The sequence below is a fragment of the Colobus angolensis genome, unplaced genomic scaffold, assembly GCF_000951035.1.
Source record: "Colobus angolensis palliatus isolate OR3802 unplaced genomic scaffold, Cang.pa_1.0 Scaffold182, whole genome shotgun sequence".
Classification (NCBI taxonomy): domain Eukaryota; kingdom Metazoa; phylum Chordata; class Mammalia; order Primates; family Cercopithecidae; genus Colobus; species Colobus angolensis.
This window is the reverse complement of record NW_012114955.1, coordinates 1,818,517-1,837,192: the sequence shown is the minus strand read 5'-3', so window position 1 is coordinate 1,837,192 and position 18,676 is coordinate 1,818,517. Positions and strand designations below refer to the sequence as shown.

The following is an 18,676-nucleotide window of genomic DNA, read 5'->3' as shown; positions in this document are numbered from 1 at the left end:
ATGGCGCCACTGCACTCTAGCCTGGCTGACAGAGTGAGACTCCATCTCAAAAAAAATAAATAAAAATAAAAAATAAATAATTAAAAAAATTAAAATTATGTCCTCAGCTGGGCGTGATGGCTGACACCTGTAATCCCAGCAATTTGGGAGGCCAAGGAGGGCAGATTGCTTGAGCCCAGGAGTTCAAGATCAGCTTGGGCAACACAAAGACCCCGTCTCTACAAAAAATACATAAATTAGCCTGGCATGGTGGCATGCCTGTGGTCCCAGCTACATCCAGCTACTTGGGAGGCTGAGGTGGGAAGATCACTTCAGTCCAGGAGCTTGAGGCTGCAGTGGGCTGTGCTTCAGGCCGAGTGCACTGCACTCCAGCCTGGGTGACAAAGCAAGACCTTGCCTTCAAAAAAGAAAGAAAAAAATTGTCCTCTAGAATGTTTAATAAAATGATATTGTGAACATTTAAATTTTGCTGCCAAATGAAACATCTATGTATAAAGTCTTGGTTTTTATTAATGTGTTTATATATGAATGAATATATATACATAATTGCAGCAAAATATTAACAGTGGCTATATGTAGGTGACATGAGAGTATTTTTCTTCCTCATACTTTTCTGTTTCTCCAATTTTCTGCAACACATATATTTATTTTAATATCAGAAAACAAACTTAAAGAAAATCCTATAGCCATTCGTGGTGGCTCATGCCTGTAATCCCAGCACTTTGGGAGGCTGAGGCAGGTGGATCACCTGAGGCCAGGAGTTCGAGATCAGCCTGGCCAACATGATGAAATCCCATCTGTACTAAAAATACAAAAATTAGCCGGGTGTGGTGGCACGTGCCTGTAGTCCCTGCTACTCGGGAGGCTGAGGCAGGAAAATCACTTGGACTCAGGAGGTGGAGGTTGCAGTGAGCTGAGATCATGCCACTGCATTCCAGCCTGGGTGACAGAACAAGACTCTTGTCTCAAAGGAAAGAAAAGAAAGGAAAAGAAAGGAAAAAGAAAAGAAAAGAAAAGAAAAAAAAGAAAAGAAAAGAAAAGAAAATCCTATATATTCAAATAGCCAATACATTTTCTGTGCTTGCCATTTGTTAAGCCTGAAAAAAAGGGATATATCTTACTCATCTGAACACTAGTCTTTTTCTGAGCATAGAAGTCACAAGTTTAGATAAACCATACTGAGGACCTATGTGGAATAGACTCACCAGTTACTGCAGCTCATGACTGGGTTCATTCAAAATTCAAGCAAAACAAAAAGTCTGTGGTTACGAAATGAAACCACCAGGTGCCACTATTGCTTCACAGAAAGGAGTAAAATAATTAGCATGACTATTTTTTAGGAAAAATAAATACATGCTTTCACTCTGGGATAACACTAAAGTCTTCTTAGAAAACATAATAAATCATTATGTTCACTTCATTTCAATAATTTTATGCACATATCCCAAAGGTCAATTGGGAGAGATGTGAAAGCGTGGTTCCTATCAATTCCTATATATGAACAAATAGGGTTGGAATTGAAAATAAAGAACACATCATAGGAAGAAATAAATTCAGGCCATAAAAGTTGACTTTATCTTCTGAAATGTCCTACTAATAGCAGAATTTTAATGCTACTGTGTACCACTGTTTCTGTGGAAAATGTATTCTTCATTCCAACTCTGAACGGCAGGGGATGCATGTCTCTCTATCCTGACTTCCACTTTCAACTGGTAGCTATTTAACTTCTCCATCTATAAAATAGTAATACAACCTCATAGAGTGGTTTTAATGATTGAATAGCTACATCTGTGTAGTGTGGGTAAAAAATTTTTTGTAATAAAAAATTTGATAAAAGACTGACTAGCATCATAAATAACATAAAGAAGGTTAGACAATTTATTACTTCTCTGTAGGAATAAAAAGCTTCCAACTCCTTTGGCGGCTGAGGCCATATCTAAATAAGATCAGGGAACCTCTCTATCCCAGTGGTAAAAAAGGGTGCTAGGTTGGTGTCTCAGGACATAGGTCTTTTGACTCATGTCTAATTCAGGCTCTGTCACCTATGAGGAGTAAACCATGATGAGTCACTGGGCCTTCAGGTTTCTCATCTTCGAAATAAGGGGGTTGGATCAAATGGTTCTTAAGCCCCCTCTTAAGTCCCCTCCAGCCAAGAATCCTATGGTTCTATAAAACTTGTACCACAGAGATTGTCCATCTATTTTTGCATAATATACTTTTCTGACTCAACATTTTGCAGGAATTACAATTGGACGACAAAGGGTTGTAGTAACCATCGGTGCATGCCATGATTCAATCATTTAACATTTATTGAGCTCTTCAATGTACCAGACAAGGTGCTAGACTCTAAGGATATAAAAATGATGATACTATCTCTTCCTTCAAGGATTCTACAGTCAAATTGAGAAACAGACACAAATGCATAATTACAATGCAACAGGCTGGAGGTATGGATTGTGGCATATCTAAGGAGCTGTGGCAATACATGATGAGGTAGGTACCTCATCTTCAGTATGGCTGTTGTTCAGTCAGTTTCATGGAATTGAGAATAACTGTGAGTGACTTTTCCGATTTGCCTAGACCTGTTTTCAAGATGAGAAACTTTCTGGGCAATCCTTTTGTGGCTATACAGACTTTTGCCTCCGAGAGACTTAGACAAGTATTTTCTCAGGTACACATTGCTAGGTTTATAACCTATATGAAAATGAGAAGTGAACTCCCTGTAGCACAGCAGAAAGAAGACAGATAATTATTTGAGCTAGACCAGAAGAGATTCTCCTGCATTTAGCAAAGATATTCACACTCAATTTCAGTCCCATTATGTTTCTAAATCCCCTCTCCTCCTTGGTGTTTTTCACTGGCTGTTTCCTCTTCTCCGAAAAATGCTAGGCTAAGCTTTTCCAGATCTTTCTCAACTAGGTCAGCAACTCTAAACCCCTGCTGCATCTGTGCTCTTGCAATATACCTTCATTGATCTAAGACTCTCAAACCAGGGCATTAAGGGGTTGGAGAAGAAATGAAAGAGCAAATGCCAACCGGTATCACCTAGCAATTTCAAAGGCTACCAAATCCCCATCTACTTACCAGACTTTCAGTAGTAAGTTCCGGCAAATCCTGGATGGTGCAGCAAGGGTAATCCAGGACTGAGATGCTGTAAGATGCAGAGATAAGGACAGGCTTTAGGTAAATGGCAACAGCAGGAATTGGCTGTATCTGAAAAGGGTAGGAGTTATTTCTCTCCAGCAGCCCCTATCCAGTTCCCAAATTGCTTAGTGACCTCAGCTGAAACTGAAGGCTCTGGTGCCAGGCAACTCTAGCTCCAGTCTCCTTTCCTGTCATGAGAGGAACCAATGAGTTCTTTGAGGCTGGCCCCCATCTGGTAGATGCAAAAGAGAGCAGAAAGAGAGCCTCTTTTCTTAGCACTCCTTGCTTCTTTAAAGGAATACGTAAACTTAAGTGCATTTGTGTTTCTGCATTTAACTGTATGTGTGAATATAACTGCTCCCACAGACATGGTCCAAACCCATCCCACCGGGTAACAATCTGAGGATGTGAGGATGAAATGATCCTCCCGTGTCTCTCACCAGATCTTTCTGAAAGCTGGGAGCTCTGGGGAATGATTACAGAAGCCACTCCTAAAGGAAGCTTGAGACAGGGGCAGCTTCCTATAGAAAGGCTAATCTAGGAACTCAAGAATGATAATAGCTGACAGTGGGGGACTGCAAGTTACAGCTCTGTGGTGAGCCCAGGGAAGCAGGCATGAGTTAGGAGGGGAAATAAGGCACTGCATTATGACAAGGACATAGTTACAAAATAAACGACAGCTCTCTCTTTCCTCTTCTCCCTTCTTCATTGACACAACATAGAATCTGGACTAGCTAATCTCTAATGCTCCTTCTGGTTCTGACATTCCACGAGGTTTTGAACACCAATCTATCTGAACTAGTGCAGTTGGAAATGAATAAAGGATGTTGGCAAAGCAGTGGCTATAAAGACGAGTTCACACTGCTATAATGAACCTGTCTCTAGATTTCAAAAGTCAAAATTTCTATACAAGCAAAAGGCAACAATTTATTTGGCCTGAAATGTTTACTTTTGTCCAAGAAACTCAGACAAAGATAACCTGGGGGCCAGGGTAGGAGAGGAGAAGAGTCAGCTTGGGAGAGGACTGTGTCAAACTACCTGTAATGTTGTTCATCATCTTGATTCACTCTATCGGATTTTCCCAGGGTTGCCAGTTCTGTACTGCTCCATTAGGATGAACATTCTTGGCTGGCTCATTCACCTATCCACCCACCTCCTACTGACGAAGCCCTATGGCAAAGTAGGTGCCGGCGACCAGGAAAGAGGGGTGGGAAATCAAATATAGATTTGTTCCTTTCTCTTAGTGAATTGAAATCTAGCCTAAGGGGGCATAAAATTAATTTACAAGTATCTAGAACATCTAGATTGTAAGATCCATGAGAAAATTCTGCAATAATGAGTTGTGATCTCCAAGTTCTCAGAGATCATTCAAAAGTAAAACTTACAGATCGTGCATAAGAGGATCATCTTGTTCAGGCCAACCTTAGCAAAAGGTGTAGTCTGTTGCTACCACTCTTCCAACTCCAAATTGAACCAAATGGATATCTATTGAATTGTCTGTCCCCCCGATTCTAGGTCCATGGGTGCAGAAGGAACATTAAGTTTCTGTATACCACTCCCCTAGCCACAGTTGATCTAGGGGTGAACCTAGGGAATCTGGAATAGGGATTGGAGAGTCAATTCAGTCTCTGAGGTGGGGCATGTTCAGCTCATATAGACATATTTCACTATGCGGCCTGAGAAGCAAACAACGCAGACTGATATATTTGTCAGTGAGAGAGGAAACTGGAGTGGAAATACAGAGGCCTGGTGTCTTACAGATAGAAGTGGAAGGCTTTCTGGGCTCCCCACACTACAGACCACCCTGAGGTCCAGAGCTGCATTGCTGTCCTAGGTTCCTCAAGATGACACATGTCATTTCATTCTGACAAAGTCACTATTCTGCATGAGTCTAGTCCAGCTAGCTTTGGTTACTTTTAACCCAGAGTGTTGACTGATACACAGAGGTGCCTGCTTGCAGTTGTGACCCTGACACAGCCTGACCTGTACTTCATTTTCCCTGGTAACTCAAGTAGCACATCTCAAGTGCCAGTTTTAAAGGGGTCAGTGCACAGGTCTCCATATTATTAGGAAAAACCTATCCTCCAATGCTTACCCTCAAGGGAGAGTGTTTAAAGCAATCTTGCATATGCTAATATTAACCAATGCTTACAACATTTCTATGATATAGTCAGAAAAGGTATTCTTAAAGATGAAAATACTGTGGTTCAGAGAAACAGTGTCTTGCTTGAGATTACATAACTAGCAAGTGGCAGATCCAGGTCACGAATCCAAGTCTCATGACTTCAGGTTCCATAGGGGGTGTGTGTGTGTTTTAAGCTACATATAAGTAGGCTCCTTCTCCATGGTGGAATTTCAGGCAGTACTGACAGACTAGTGTGGCAATATCTCTAGTCACCCCAACTATGAGATTAGCCCTCTTACTTCTACTTTAGGAATTTTGCCTCTGGTAAACTCTACTGATTAACGTATTTCCAGTTCTTGTGAAAGTAGAATATTAAGGAACAAGGATGTATTCTGTAATCCCCAAGTCCCTGCTTGTCTGGAGGAATGGAAAGCAATTTGTATTCACAGGGAAGCCTATGTTCTGATCCTGTCTCTGATGCTTACTTAAGGGGTCTCACCAGTTTGTTAATTTTGTTAATATCTCTGAATTTGTTTCCTAATTGGCAAAATGAGAATAAAACGTATAACAACTCTTAGCATTGCTGAGGAGATTAAATAATGAATGCAAAATACCTTATTTTTTTAAACTACAAATTGACGTACCCCAGTAAATTCTATTATGTACCTTCAGTTATAAATTTTGTATAATGCATTACAGTTTACGAAACAGCGTAACTGTTCCAATTGCTCCAACTTATGATTTATACTAAAATAAGGCCTGGCCAGATAAGCAGGTTGTTTCACAAAAAACAACCCCTGGATCTACCTGACACAGAGCTAAAAACTCATCACTGCCACTTCATTTAAGTCATGACATTTTTCAGTGTTTAAAACTATTAAAATACAAATACCTCCCTAAAGAAGGCAAACCATACACTCCATCAGCTAACACTTCAAGAAAATTAAATTTAACAGTGACAGCTCGAAGACAGGAGGGACTAGGGACACCAGAAAAACTGAAAGGCTCGGAGATGATGTAATTTTCTCAACCACCCCAAAATAACCCCTTGAAATAAATAAATAAACCTGTCCAGAGTTCATACCTGTTTTTGGCAGTGATGTATGACAAGATATTTTGATTGAAGAACTTCAGGATCAAGGGGATGCAGTTGGCAAATACCAAATGTTGCGATACATATTCAAACTGAATTAAAAATCAAAGCAGAAAGGGCTGCTTATTTGGAGGAGAATGGAAAATATGTTTGAGAAAAAGAGAGGAAGTACAAATCTAATACCCATTCCTGAGAATATCTACTATCTACTATCCACTTGTGTTATCAGTCTTCCTGTCTGGGAAATGGGAAGAATCATCTTCACCCAGCCCATCCTACATGGAGGGGGATAATCTGCAGTATATGTCACAAGCACAAAATAAAGAAGCCAGAAAATAAAATCCCACTCCAAAACATAGAAAGAATTGCTGTGAGATTTGTTCCTAAGCCCAAAAGGAAGGGAAGGCTCCCTGAGGGAGTTGTTTTCCATGCCAAACCTCTGGCTCATAATGTTTCAACTGTGATTGATATAGCAGGGACAGCTGCAGCTTACTCCTGGCATCACTCAGTCAGGATGGTGACAGCACATAATAACCAAATGGACCACTGGGCTCCAGCTCCAGTATGTCTGGTATACCATATTATCCTTAGTATTTAGAATATCAGTAAGTATACTGGCTGCTTGGAGAATGGGGGGAGGGGGAAAAGAATATTAGTAAATATTTTAATTAATTAATGAATGAACACGAGCCCTTCAGCCAACAGATACTGCATTGAGAAGTCTAAGGTGTCTTTGATAGGCTAAATACCAGAATGTGGAGACTCCATTCTGCTCTCTTGAATCCAGATGTGGTTTGTATACAGGACAACCTAGTGGGGCAGTTGCCATAAGAGCAGTGTCATGGGGGTTATGTTACCCATGACACACTAAGGAGCGTCAAACACAGTTTATCTCCAGATCCAGAACCTAGTATTCTAGTATAGAAATGGGGTTGAGAAAGCAGAGAACTGTGGTGTTTTAAATCCTCAGCTCTCTGATCGCCAACAAGTAGCCAAGCAGCAAGCTAAGCTGCCTTATGGCCCTGGGTATGTAGTTAGAGCAGTGGAGTCAGCTTATGCCAAGACCACTTCCCTCTTCTGTTCAATATTTTCTCCCTGGAAAGTTATTTATTTTATTCGTAAAATCCAGGGTATTTTCCAAAGCCCCAGACAAAAGAGCCAACACATATCCAGTATCATCTGATGGAAAACTTTTTTCAGTTTGAGATGTGCCTGTGGCCCTGTCAGGATTCACTGACACACACTGGCAAGGCCCATCATGCCATCCACCTGTCTGGCTGTGAATCCACACACTTCCCACCAAGAAAAGCAGAAGTAAACACACATCCACAGTTCTCTGTTCTCTTTCCACTAGAAACACTATCTCCTACCTACCCCTACTCCTCCCAGCCCTGCTGCCGCTCAGCAAACACTGGCAAAAGTGGGAACACTCAGGGCAACCAAACACACCCAATGATGTCTTTGAATGCATGAAAGTGGAAATACTCTGGTTGATAGGGCCATGGACATAGACCCTGCAGAAGTCTCTCTGTACTCTGAGGACCTGCTTTTCTACCAGCAAGCTTGATTCTGACTTCATAGGAGGAAAATGTGGTAGAGCCTCTGGGCAAGAATGAGAAGCATTCCTCTTTTCCCCGTGGTCTCCTCACAGATAGGAGCATCCATTTGCTGTCCCTATCTTGTCCCTATATCTTGGCAATGCCCACGAAACCAAGTCCAAACTCCTTAGCATGGCAAACAATGTTTTACGGGAAAGCAGCTTCTTAACTTTTCTTAGCTTTGATTTCGTCATCTATAAAAGAGGTATTAGGCCGGGCGCCGTGGCTCAAGCCTGTAATCCCAGCACTTTGGGAGGCCGAGACGGGCGGATCACGAGGTCAGGAGATCGAGACCATCCTGGCTAACACGGTGAAACTCCGTCTCTACTAAAGAATACAAAAAACTAGCCGGGCGAGGTGGCGGGCGCCTGTAGTCCCAGCTACTCGGGAGGCTGAGGCAGGAGAATGGCGTAAACCCGGGAGGCGGAGCTTGCAGCGAGCTGAGATCCGGCCACTGCACTCCAGCCTGGGCGACAGAGCGAGACTCCTTCTCAAAAAAAAAAAAAAAGAGGTATTAAATAAGACTACTTCATAGGGTGGAGAGAATTAAATGAGGACCTAGACAAGCTTAACAGGGTGCTAGGCACAGGATAGGCGCTCAGTAATTGTGTGCTAGCATATAGATTATGATATGCTCCCTGCCGATTCCTCCAGCTTCATGTGTCACCAGACCACGCCCATCTTTCCCCACCCCAGGCAGAACTCCAGCAACATTTAATTACGGTTTTTAAAGGTACTTTGCTCTCTCTCTTCCCCCTCTGGACTTTTACATATTAACTTTTCTGCTTGAAATGTCTCCTGACCTCCTTCCCTAACAATTCTCATATCCTGGCTAACATCTGTTTTTTTAGGACTCAGGTTAGAAGTCATTTCTTCTCCATCTCAAGCTGGATTAGGTGTTTCCATAGCAACCAGTGCTTATCGGTATCAGCACACTTATCTCTCTATAATTGGCTACTTATGTATCTGTATCCTTTATAAGATTTCAAGGCCTTGAAGAGCCAGAACTGTGCCTTATTCTCAGAATTATATCTCAAATGTTGGAAAAGTGCTTCACATATAGAAAACTATGGTCAATATACCTTCCCCCCCATTTTTGTGAAATGCTTACATTCTCTCTTGCATTGTTTTAAAAACTGGCTGGGCATATTCCTAAGAAGCTAGAGATTCCTACCCACAACCCTGAGATAACTTACAAGGGACACAGACATCTGCACCTTTCTAGGACAGTTCCCACTCCATAACCCTACCCTAAGCTCATGCAATGGGTGTCTGGATTCCCTGAGGGAGGACAAAGAAAAGGCTGGAAGATATTCATCAGAACTAAAAGGGCCCTTGCACCCTTCCTTTGAGAGATCGGGCCTGGAAAACACCCAAGACCTGTGGAGAAGTGCTCCTAGCTGCTCACCTGGTAAATATGGTTGAGTTTGAAGTGTTTGAGGAGTAGCAGAAGCAGGGTAGAAATACTCTTTACAATAATCTCCTTGTGCCTGTTCACATCGATGCCCAGCTTCATGCTCTGGAGAACAGTGATGCTACAATGGGGAGAGAAGGTATTAGCGCAGAGAGTGGCCTTAAAGGGAGCCCTGCAGGGATCCAGGTATTTGGGTCTGATATAATACACACAAGAGAGCCAGAACTTGGGAAACTTGAACTTCTGTGCCAGGGAAACCTCCAGAGTTCCCACTTATGAGCCTGTCTGAAGAAATGCTCCATTGATTTCTTTGTTTCTGTCTCTCTTTTGGCAAGCTCATCCCTTCGCAATGTTCACCCAAATACCTGGGCAGCCAGTCGCTGACACTGGTGTCACCCTCCAGATCCTGAGTTCTGAGCTAAAAAGAGCTAAGCAGAAAGCCCTGAAGGGGGAAGGGGGTACTGGTGGGCAGAGAGGAGGAGATCTCTTTGGAGACAATCTCTGTAAGTGTTAACAAGGTGAATGGGGACTAGAGAGAGCCTGCAGATAAGACAGCTAGTATCCAGCAGCTGCTCCCATTGAAGCACTCACGGCATCTCCTCAGGTAGGACATCTGCCAGGATATTGATAGAGTCTGTCTTAGCCTTGGAGGTGGGAGCTGCAGCCAGCAGAATCTTAAGCAGAGCGATCTGGGAAGTAGAAAATAAGGAAATTCACCACTGTCAAATCCACTCAGCAAGGGAGTGATTCTTCCGCACCCTAACTGCCTATAAAAAGTGTTTTAAAGCCATTCTCCAAGTTCTTCCCTCAATGACCATATCTCCCCAGTGTCCAGAAGAGCAAACAGGTGCCCAGTCCTGAGAGGCCTGCCTGTGAGGCTAAGGAGAAAGCCAGAGGGAGTGCATTGGCTGTTCTGCTTCAAGACTGTTCTTTCCAGGGCCTGGCATGGTGGCTGATGCCTGTAATCCCAGCAATTTTGGAGGCCAAGATAGGCAGATCACTTGAGGTCAAAAGTTCAAGATCAGCCTGGCCAACATGGTAAAACCCCGTCTCTACTAAAAATACAAAAATTAGCTGGTGTGGTGGCGCATGCCTGTAATCCCAGCTATTAGGGAGGCTAAGGCAGGAGAATCACTTGAACCTGGGAGGTGGAGTTTGCAGTGGGCCGAGATCGCACCACTGCACTCCAGTCTGGGCGACAGAGTGAGACTCCACTTAAAAAAAAAAAAAAAAGACTGTTCTTTTCTTTTTTTTTTTTTTTCTTTTTGAGGCAGAGTCTCGCTCTGTCGCCCGGACTGGAGTGCAGTGGCCAGATCTCAGCTCACTGCAAGCTCCGCCTCCTGGGTTTACGCCATTCTCCTGCCTCAGCCTCCCGAGTAGCTGGGACTACAGGCACCCGCCACCTCGCCCGGCTAGTTTTTGTATTTTTAGTAGAGACGGGGTTTCACCATGTTAGCCAGGATGGTCTCGATCTCCTGACCTCGTGATCCGCCCGTCTCGGCCTCCCAAAGTGCTGGGATTACAGGCTTGAGCCACCGCGCCCGGCCTATTTTTTGTATTTTTAGTAGAGACGGGGTTTCACCATGTTAGCCAGGATGGTCTCGATCTCCTGACCTCGTGATCCGCCCGTCTCGGACTCCCAAAGTGCTGGGATTACAGGCTTGAGCCACCGCGCCCGGCAAGACTGTTCTTTTCAAAGGGGAAGATGGAAGGAACAGAGTGAGAGGGACAGTGTGTAGAAATAAGGTGGGAGGCATAAGCCCAACTTCTCCCACTCTTTTCTTTCCTCTAACCCGAACCATTGGCATCTTCCCCATTCCCAGCCTGAGGCTATCTAGTACATGACAGACCACAGCAGATCTCAGAGGGACTACAGTACTTATCTCGGAGGAGGGTCCCCAGTGTATCCTGTAGAGACCCCAACTTATTCCCCACCCTTCCCAAAGAAGGACTAGGGAGAATAGCACCATCAGAGGAGCACTGAGGAAACCTCAGAATTTTCATGTGTCAGAGAATGCCTTGCCAAAGGCACAAAGGCTCAGAAAACAAGTTCAAGGGTTGGACAGGTCCACTTGAAATGGTTTTTAGCTGTCTGTTCCTTGCAGCAGAGAAGGGCAGCTCTGGCCTAGCCATCTCCTTACCATATACTGAGGGAGGCTGTACAGCATTCCCTGGTAGAGGATTTCACATGGCGTCTCTGGTACCACCTCTTCCCCCTATGGCAAGAAATACATGGTTTGCCAACGCCACTTTCCAGGTGACCAAAGGCTTTATTTTCTTGGTTATGAGGGGTGACCTGAAAAGAGCACTAAGCTGGGAGTCAGATCTAGGTTTCTACCCTAGCTGTGTTAATGACTCACTGTATGACCTTGGATAAGTCACATTCCTTCTCTGAGTCCTAGTTTTCTCTTCAATAGGACCATCAGGTTGGCCTGGATGACCTCTCAGGACCTGGGAAACTGGAACAGATGCTACAGAAGCACTTCCTATGGTGTTGATCTGAGGCTGAGAACTCTAGAACATTCTGTAAGCCTGGAAGGAGAGGTAGGTGGCTCAATAGTGAGGGTTTAAAAGGAAGTTGGGTAACATATGGCCTGGTGAAACAGGAAGGAATATCAGCAAAGAAGCTTTTAAGTGGATGGAAATGATTTTCTTCCCCTCTCCATTCACCCCTACATCACTTTCTCCTTTCTGACCAGCCCCCTCATATACAACTATCTCTGTCCTACTGATGACATTTACTAAGCCTTTTATCAGAGTGGGGAGGCTGGAGCCTCAGGGACCCAATAGGCTGCTCAGGTCACTGTCATCTTTGATTGGTCAAATGCAGTTCCCTTCCTCCTACAAGGTCCCTCTATTACAGGGCAAGGGTTCACTGCCATGAGACCCTGAGGCAGAGAAGAATAACCAGCCTCCTTCTGTCCCACACAACTCATCTGCTGCTTAAATGGATGTAAGTCCTAAAGGGACATTCAGCGGAGCCTGGCAATCCTGGCATGTTTGCCTTTCTGCTCTCCAAAAGGCCAATTTCAAACCATCTTCCCTCTCTTCAAACCAACTCCTTTGCCCACCATGCCTAAACAGTTGCTGATCCTGCCTCACACTTCATGGAGAAAACAGAAGCACTCAGACAGGCACACACTCATCTTCTCAACACCAAATCTACAAAGAGTCTTCTTCCTTCCTTCTTAACATGAAGGAAGAACCGCCTGTGCTCTAACAAAGGTCAATCTCCTACTTGTGCTCAGGATCCCACACCCATTTGCTTTGTTGAATACCTCAGTCCTGCAATTATCCCCTCTTGGATCATTTATTTTAGGACAAAAAAATGCTCCAGTATCTCTCAGCTATAAAACATCCTCCCCTTGACCTCACATTCTCCTTCAGCTACCATCCACTTTCTCTCCTCTTCACAAAACTTTTATATCATCTACCTCCTTTTTTGACATTCCCTTCAATACACTCCAATTAGGCTTTCAGTCCCACTACTTCACTTAGAGTTGCTCTTATCAAGGTCATTATCTTCATGTTGCCAAATCCAATGGGCACCTTGGTTCTTACCATAATGCCACTTATTAGTAGCATTTTACTCAGCAGATCACTCCTTTTTTCTTGAAAGACTTTCTTAGCTTTTATGATGATATCATAATCTCCTGGATTTCCAGCCACTTCACTGTCTTTCGTACTCTTCTGGCTCCTTTCCTGACACATCCCCACCTCAACATACTGGCGTGCCCCAGGACTTTGTCCTGCCTTCCATTCTCTTCTGTCTCTACTCCCTCCTTGGGTTATCTCAGTCAGTTCTACGGCCTTTAACACTGCCTATAAGTGTTACAAACAACTTCTGAATTTATTTCTCAAAGTCAGCCCTCTCCCTAGAATTTTAGACTTGTATTTCCAATTGCCTGCAGCTCCACATGGGTATCTAATGGGCATCTAAAACTTAGTATGACCAAAACAGAACTCTTGATATTCCCCCCACATCCTGGCAAATGGTACTTCTTGATTTCCTTCTTTGCCTCTCTAACCACATCCAAATGCACTGCAAGTCTTGTCAGCTACATCTCCAAATCCAGGTCAGCATCATCTCTCACCTTGACTATTTCAAGGGTTTCCTAACTAATCTCCCTGGAGTGGGTCTACGCTTTTCTGGTCCAATCTTTACACAGAAGCTAATGTTTTTAGAAACATAAATCAGATCATATCACTCCCCTGCTTAAAATCTCCAAAGGCTTCCTTCCCTTTGACTGTGAGTCTACTTCAAGTTCTCTACCTTTGCTTACAGGCCCTTGGCAAAGTGGCCTTAGGCCATCTCTCTGACTCTATCTGTAGGATCCCGGCCTTCGGCCCTGTGTTCTAGCCACAACAGCCTTCTTTCACTACCTCTGACACTCTAAACCTGCTTTCCCCTTGCTAAGGCTGTTCTCTCTGTTTGGAATGCTCTTTCCTCTGATGTTCCTATGGCTGGCTCCCTGTCCCTCAGATCTTGGCTTCAATGTCACCTTCTCAGAGGTCTACCTACTGACTGCCCAATCTTAGTAGTCTACCGATGCTTCTTTCATGTTATCCTGTTTAAATTTTTTTCATTGTATTTACCATTCTTTGATAGTTTGGTTTACTTAACTTTTTGTTTTTTATCTTTCTTCCTCAACTTCAATATATCATGAAAGTAGGGACCTTGTCTTGCCTGGAACACAGTTAGAGCCTAATATGCTGAAATGAATGCATGCACACATGCTCTGTTACAACACTGAAGACAGATTTTCTTCTACTCTTCTCCTGTGCAGGACCTCCTTGGCTCACCAAAGACATAGGGCACTTCTCCAGCTCCTCTTCATTCTTGATCTGCACATCTGCGATGGAGATATACTTGTGCTGACAAAGATAAGAAGACATCAACAAGGGCTGAGGGCCTCATTCACATGTGTACCAATCTCTTACTTAAATTCCCCAAAAGCAAGGAAATGTTCTGCTTATGGGTTTGTCACCCCACATAGATATGAACTCTTTCAAGGCAGGAGTCTTTTTTTTTTTTTTTTTTTTTTTTGCAGACGGAGTCTCGCTCTGTCGCCCAGGCTGGAGTGCTGTGGCCGGATCTCAGCTCACTGCAAGCTCCGCCTCCCGGGTTCACGCCATTCTCCTGCCTCAGCCTCCCGGGTAGCTGGGACTACAGGCACCGCCACCTCGCCCGGCTAGTTTTTTGTATTTTTTAGTAGAGACGGGGTTTCACCATGTTAGCCAGGATGGTCTCGATCTCCTGACCTCGTGATCCGCCCGTCTCGGCCTCCCAAAGTGCTGGGATTACAGGCTTGAGCCACCGCGCCCGGCTTCAAGGCAGGAGTCTTAATCACCTCTGCATCAACAGCACCAGTCAAAGTGCTTTGTGCACAGTGTTTCTGTTTATTCTGTTTCTACATTTGCTGAAGAGCAGCAAATACCTAAGCATTTATCTTCAAACAAAGTAGAAGGGTTGCCGGGCGTGGTGGCTCGCGCCTGTAATCCCAGCTCTCAGGGAGGCAGAGGCGGGAGGATAGCTTGAGCCCAGGAGTTTGAGACCTGCCTGGGTAATATAGCGAGACCCCGTTCTCCAAAAAAAGAAAAAAAAAAAAAAAAAGACAAAGTGGAAGGAAGGGGAAGCCAGAAACAGGCCCCTGCCCCTGGACCACTGCCCTAAGAGTTTTGATGAGTGTGCATGTATGCATGGAGTGATGACTCCATGCATACAATGGATATAGAGCAGGCTCCTATTCAATCCTGGGCCTTTGGAAGTCAGTGGACTTATGGAGAGAGAGAAGTGAAAGGAAAAGAAGCAAGGAATGGGAAGAGAGAGAGAAGAATGGGAAGAGGAAAAAGAAATGAGAGGAAGAAAGGAGAATTTTAAAATCTACCTGAATATAGGAAACTGAGTAAGTAAAGAGAGACCTAAGCTTTCCTAATTGGCCAAAGGACTGCAGGGGGAATGCAGAAGGTCCAGAAAGAGTCTGGTATAAAAGCCCACCCGGGCCAGGTGCGGTGGCTCACTCCTGTAATCCCAGCACTTTGGGAGGCTGAGGCGGACGGATCATGAGGTCAGGAGATCGAGACCATCCAGGCTAACACGGTGAAACCCCATCTCTACTAAATATACAAAAAATTAGCCGGGCATGGTGGCGGGCGCCTGTAGTCCCAGCTACTCGGGAGGCTGAGGCAGGAGAATGGCATGAACCCGGGAGGCAGAGCTTGCAGTGAGCCGAGATCGCGCCACTGCACTCCAGCCTCGGGGACAGAGCAAGACTCTATCTCAAAAAAAAAAAAAAAAAAGCCCCACCCAGTATCCAGGAGCCTGGTAATCTGACCTGCTTTGATGGCTCCCTATCCCTGAAGACTGACAGCCCACCCCGGTCACCTGCTTTAGGGTCTTCACACTCTCATGGATGGGCCTGGGTAATCCAACCAATGTATCTGTGTCCCTGTAAAAGGCCAGACATACCAGATCATAAGCTTCCAAAGTACAGAGAACTACTGATACCCCAATATCCCCCTAGAGTCACATGGACCATGCTACTTTCAACAACATCTACCCCCAGTACCCTAGACCTTCCTCTGCAAGCTTGTAGGTCCCACATCAGTGCTTCAGGACACAAAAATAATAATAGTACACAGAAATGTTCCTGGAAATCAGGAGACTTTTATAGTCTTTTGGGTACTCACTTGGTGTGGGAGTGGTAGATTCCTACTTAAAAGGGGTATAGCCCAATGACATCTTGACTGTGAAACTCCACTAATAAAGACTCAGTTTTCAAGAGGCCAGTGGAAAGGATTCATGAAGATGGGGAAATGGGGGAAGATTGGATCCGTTCTAACCATGTCTCTTCTTCACAGAATTTTAGCCCATTAGAGCAGGAAGGGCCCATAGAAACCATCTAACTCAATAACCTCAGAAAAAAATTAAGGCCCAAAAGAGAAAGGACTTGTTGCTCAAAGTCCTACAGTTGGCTAAAAACACAAAAGTTCTTTGAGGAAAAGTGGAAGAAACTCAAGGAAAAAAAAAATCCATAGAAAGAACCCAAAGTAGTCACTGGGAGTTGTCCATGGCCTAGGGGCTCTAGGTTACATTATGACTACCAGGCACCATCCCTCATTCCAAGCTATCTGCTCCTCTGGCCCCCTAGGAACCACTCTATAGTCAGTTCCAACCATTCAGTCACTTACTGCCCCAGGGTGAATCCGATGAACTTGTTCCTGCTCATCTCCAAGAAGTGCTCAATGTCCTTCTGTCTGAGAAGATGGTGGAAAGACCAATCCCAGAGAAGGGAAGAAAAGCAAACTTTGAGAGAGAGAAACTTTCCAGGCTCCTACCCCTCCAATCAGAGGACTGGAGAGGTGGAAAAAGGCAGCATCAACAGAAGGAATTTCAAACCCAGGAGTTCTGACTGCCAGACCAACTTAACGAGCCTTGAATACATAGACTACCCCATCTTGGGCCTTTAGAGACTGAAACCCCAAAGCATAGGGGTCCCTGATGCTATTAAACCTACCTGACCTTTGGGGCCCAGGGCAGGCCCTTGGGAAAAGTCACCCGCTCAGCAGAGAGGGGTGCCTCTGAGGGTGGAGGTGGCACCAGAGGGTCCTGCTCTAGCAGGTCTAGCTCTCCATCCAAGGTTCGTTCTCCATCACCAGCAGACTCCTCTTCCTCCTCTGTGGCTGGCTCCTCAGTCTTGAAGAGATCCCTTTCATTGTAGATGTCCAGGCTGTCCTGCTTAGTGAGGAGTTGCTGGAGGGGAAAGAAAAGAGGGTAGGCGTGCAGAGAGCTCACTCTGGGCATCCTTATCTGAGGCCACCCCATATCCACAGACCTCCAGATTTCAGGGAACATGGAATCTGAACACAGCCCTTGTGAAAACATCCAATTCCCCACCTCAACCCTACTGTCCCCACCCAAACCAATAACAGAACAAGAAGTTCTCAGGCAACCCTGCCATTAGCCAGGGAACAGAGCATAGATAATCCCAAAGTCACAGTTACTTAGCTTTCAGAAAGCAGTGATGCCTTTTTTTGCCAGCACTTTCCTTCCTAATTATGCTCTGCTTAGGTGAACATTCAATTAGTTTGCCTTCTGTGAGCATACACCAGCTGGCTGACTGAGGAAGAGGAGGACAGAAGCTTGCTGCTAGGCAGAGGGAAGCAAGTTTGGAATTTTAAATCTTGTGACAGAGAAAAAAAGATTGGACAGAAATAGGCCAAAAAGTTAACAGTGACTGTCTCTGGTTGTTAAGATTGTGGGTGATTTTTTTTTTTTTCCCGTCATCACATTTTTATATTTGTTCCAAATCTTCTACAATGAGTAAGCATTACTTTATAAAACAAAAATAAAGGTTAAAAAATTTTATTGCAGATAATGGAGACTGGATTACTGAGCACTACTGTCTAGCCTGTTGATGAACTCAAGTAGGTCAGGCAGGGGAGTTTGTAAGAACATAGTCAGGTCTCAGTATAACCTGTCATTCTGACCTTTTCAGGACAGCAGACTACAGTCATGTGCTGCACAACGATGCTTCAGTCAACAATGGACTGCATACATAATTGTGGACCCATAAGATTATAATACTGTATTTTTACTGTGCCTTTTCTAGGCTGAGATACACAAACACCATTGGGTTACAATTGCATATGGTATTCGGTATGGTAACCTGCTGTACAGGTTTGTAGTCTAGGAACAATAGGGTATATGCCTCGGTATGCAGTAGGCTATGCCATCTGGGTTTGTGTAAGTACACTCTATGATGTTTGCTCAGTGACAAAATTGCATAATGACACATATTTCAGATTGTATCTCTGTCGTTAAGTGTCACACGGTTATATACATAGACCCCTACCCAGTCATCTCTTAAATGTAAGCCTTTGGTTCCGGGGCCAGTTAAGAGTGTGGCTGGCTGACAGTAAACCTTCCTGCTGCTTCAAAATAGTAAAATACCTTACCCCAGAAAAATGGATTAGGTTGGAGACCTGTTCCGGTACCCTGGGTCCCTATTCTCAGGATTATACCCTTAATTGTTGTTCAGAATGTAAGGAACTCCAGGCACTGAGGTTCAGGCCAATGATTCTGTAGCAAGACATGGCTATATGATGTGGTATCACAGTGTCACATCACAACAGCCCAGAGGGCTGTCAGGGCTGGGGGATAGAGTCAAACTGGAGACTCTTAAGATTTCAGGTTGGTCACAGGGCCAACCCAGGCAGGATGAGCCAGGTCATTTACTGCTTTTTCCTACCACATCCAGAGTAGCTTAGAATCTTGACTTTTGGACAGTGAGTGCCACAAT

The 18,676-nt window shown here is 44.4% G+C and overlaps 1 protein-coding gene across 1 annotated transcript in view; it reads right to left on the bottom strand.

Moving 5' to 3' along the window:
- The window catches only part of STRIP2 (striatin interacting protein 2), a 57,304-nt gene that overhangs the window by 15,836 nt on the left and 22,792 nt on the right, over positions 1-18,676 (bottom strand). The window contains exons 10-18 of the mRNA XM_011939634.1: positions 16,892-17,127; positions 16,566-16,631; positions 15,760-15,823; positions 14,178-14,249; positions 11,516-11,590; positions 9,966-10,063; positions 9,369-9,495; positions 6,354-6,454; positions 3,081-3,151 (exon numbers count right to left, since the gene is read on the bottom strand). Of these exons, the coding sequence (XP_011795024.1) occupies positions 3,081-3,151; positions 6,354-6,454; positions 9,369-9,495; positions 9,966-10,063; positions 11,516-11,590; positions 14,178-14,249; positions 15,760-15,823; positions 16,566-16,631; positions 16,892-17,127 (910 nt within the window). The remainder of the gene's footprint in view (positions 1-3,080; positions 3,152-6,353; positions 6,455-9,368; positions 9,496-9,965; positions 10,064-11,515; positions 11,591-14,177; positions 14,250-15,759; positions 15,824-16,565; positions 16,632-16,891; positions 17,128-18,676) is intronic.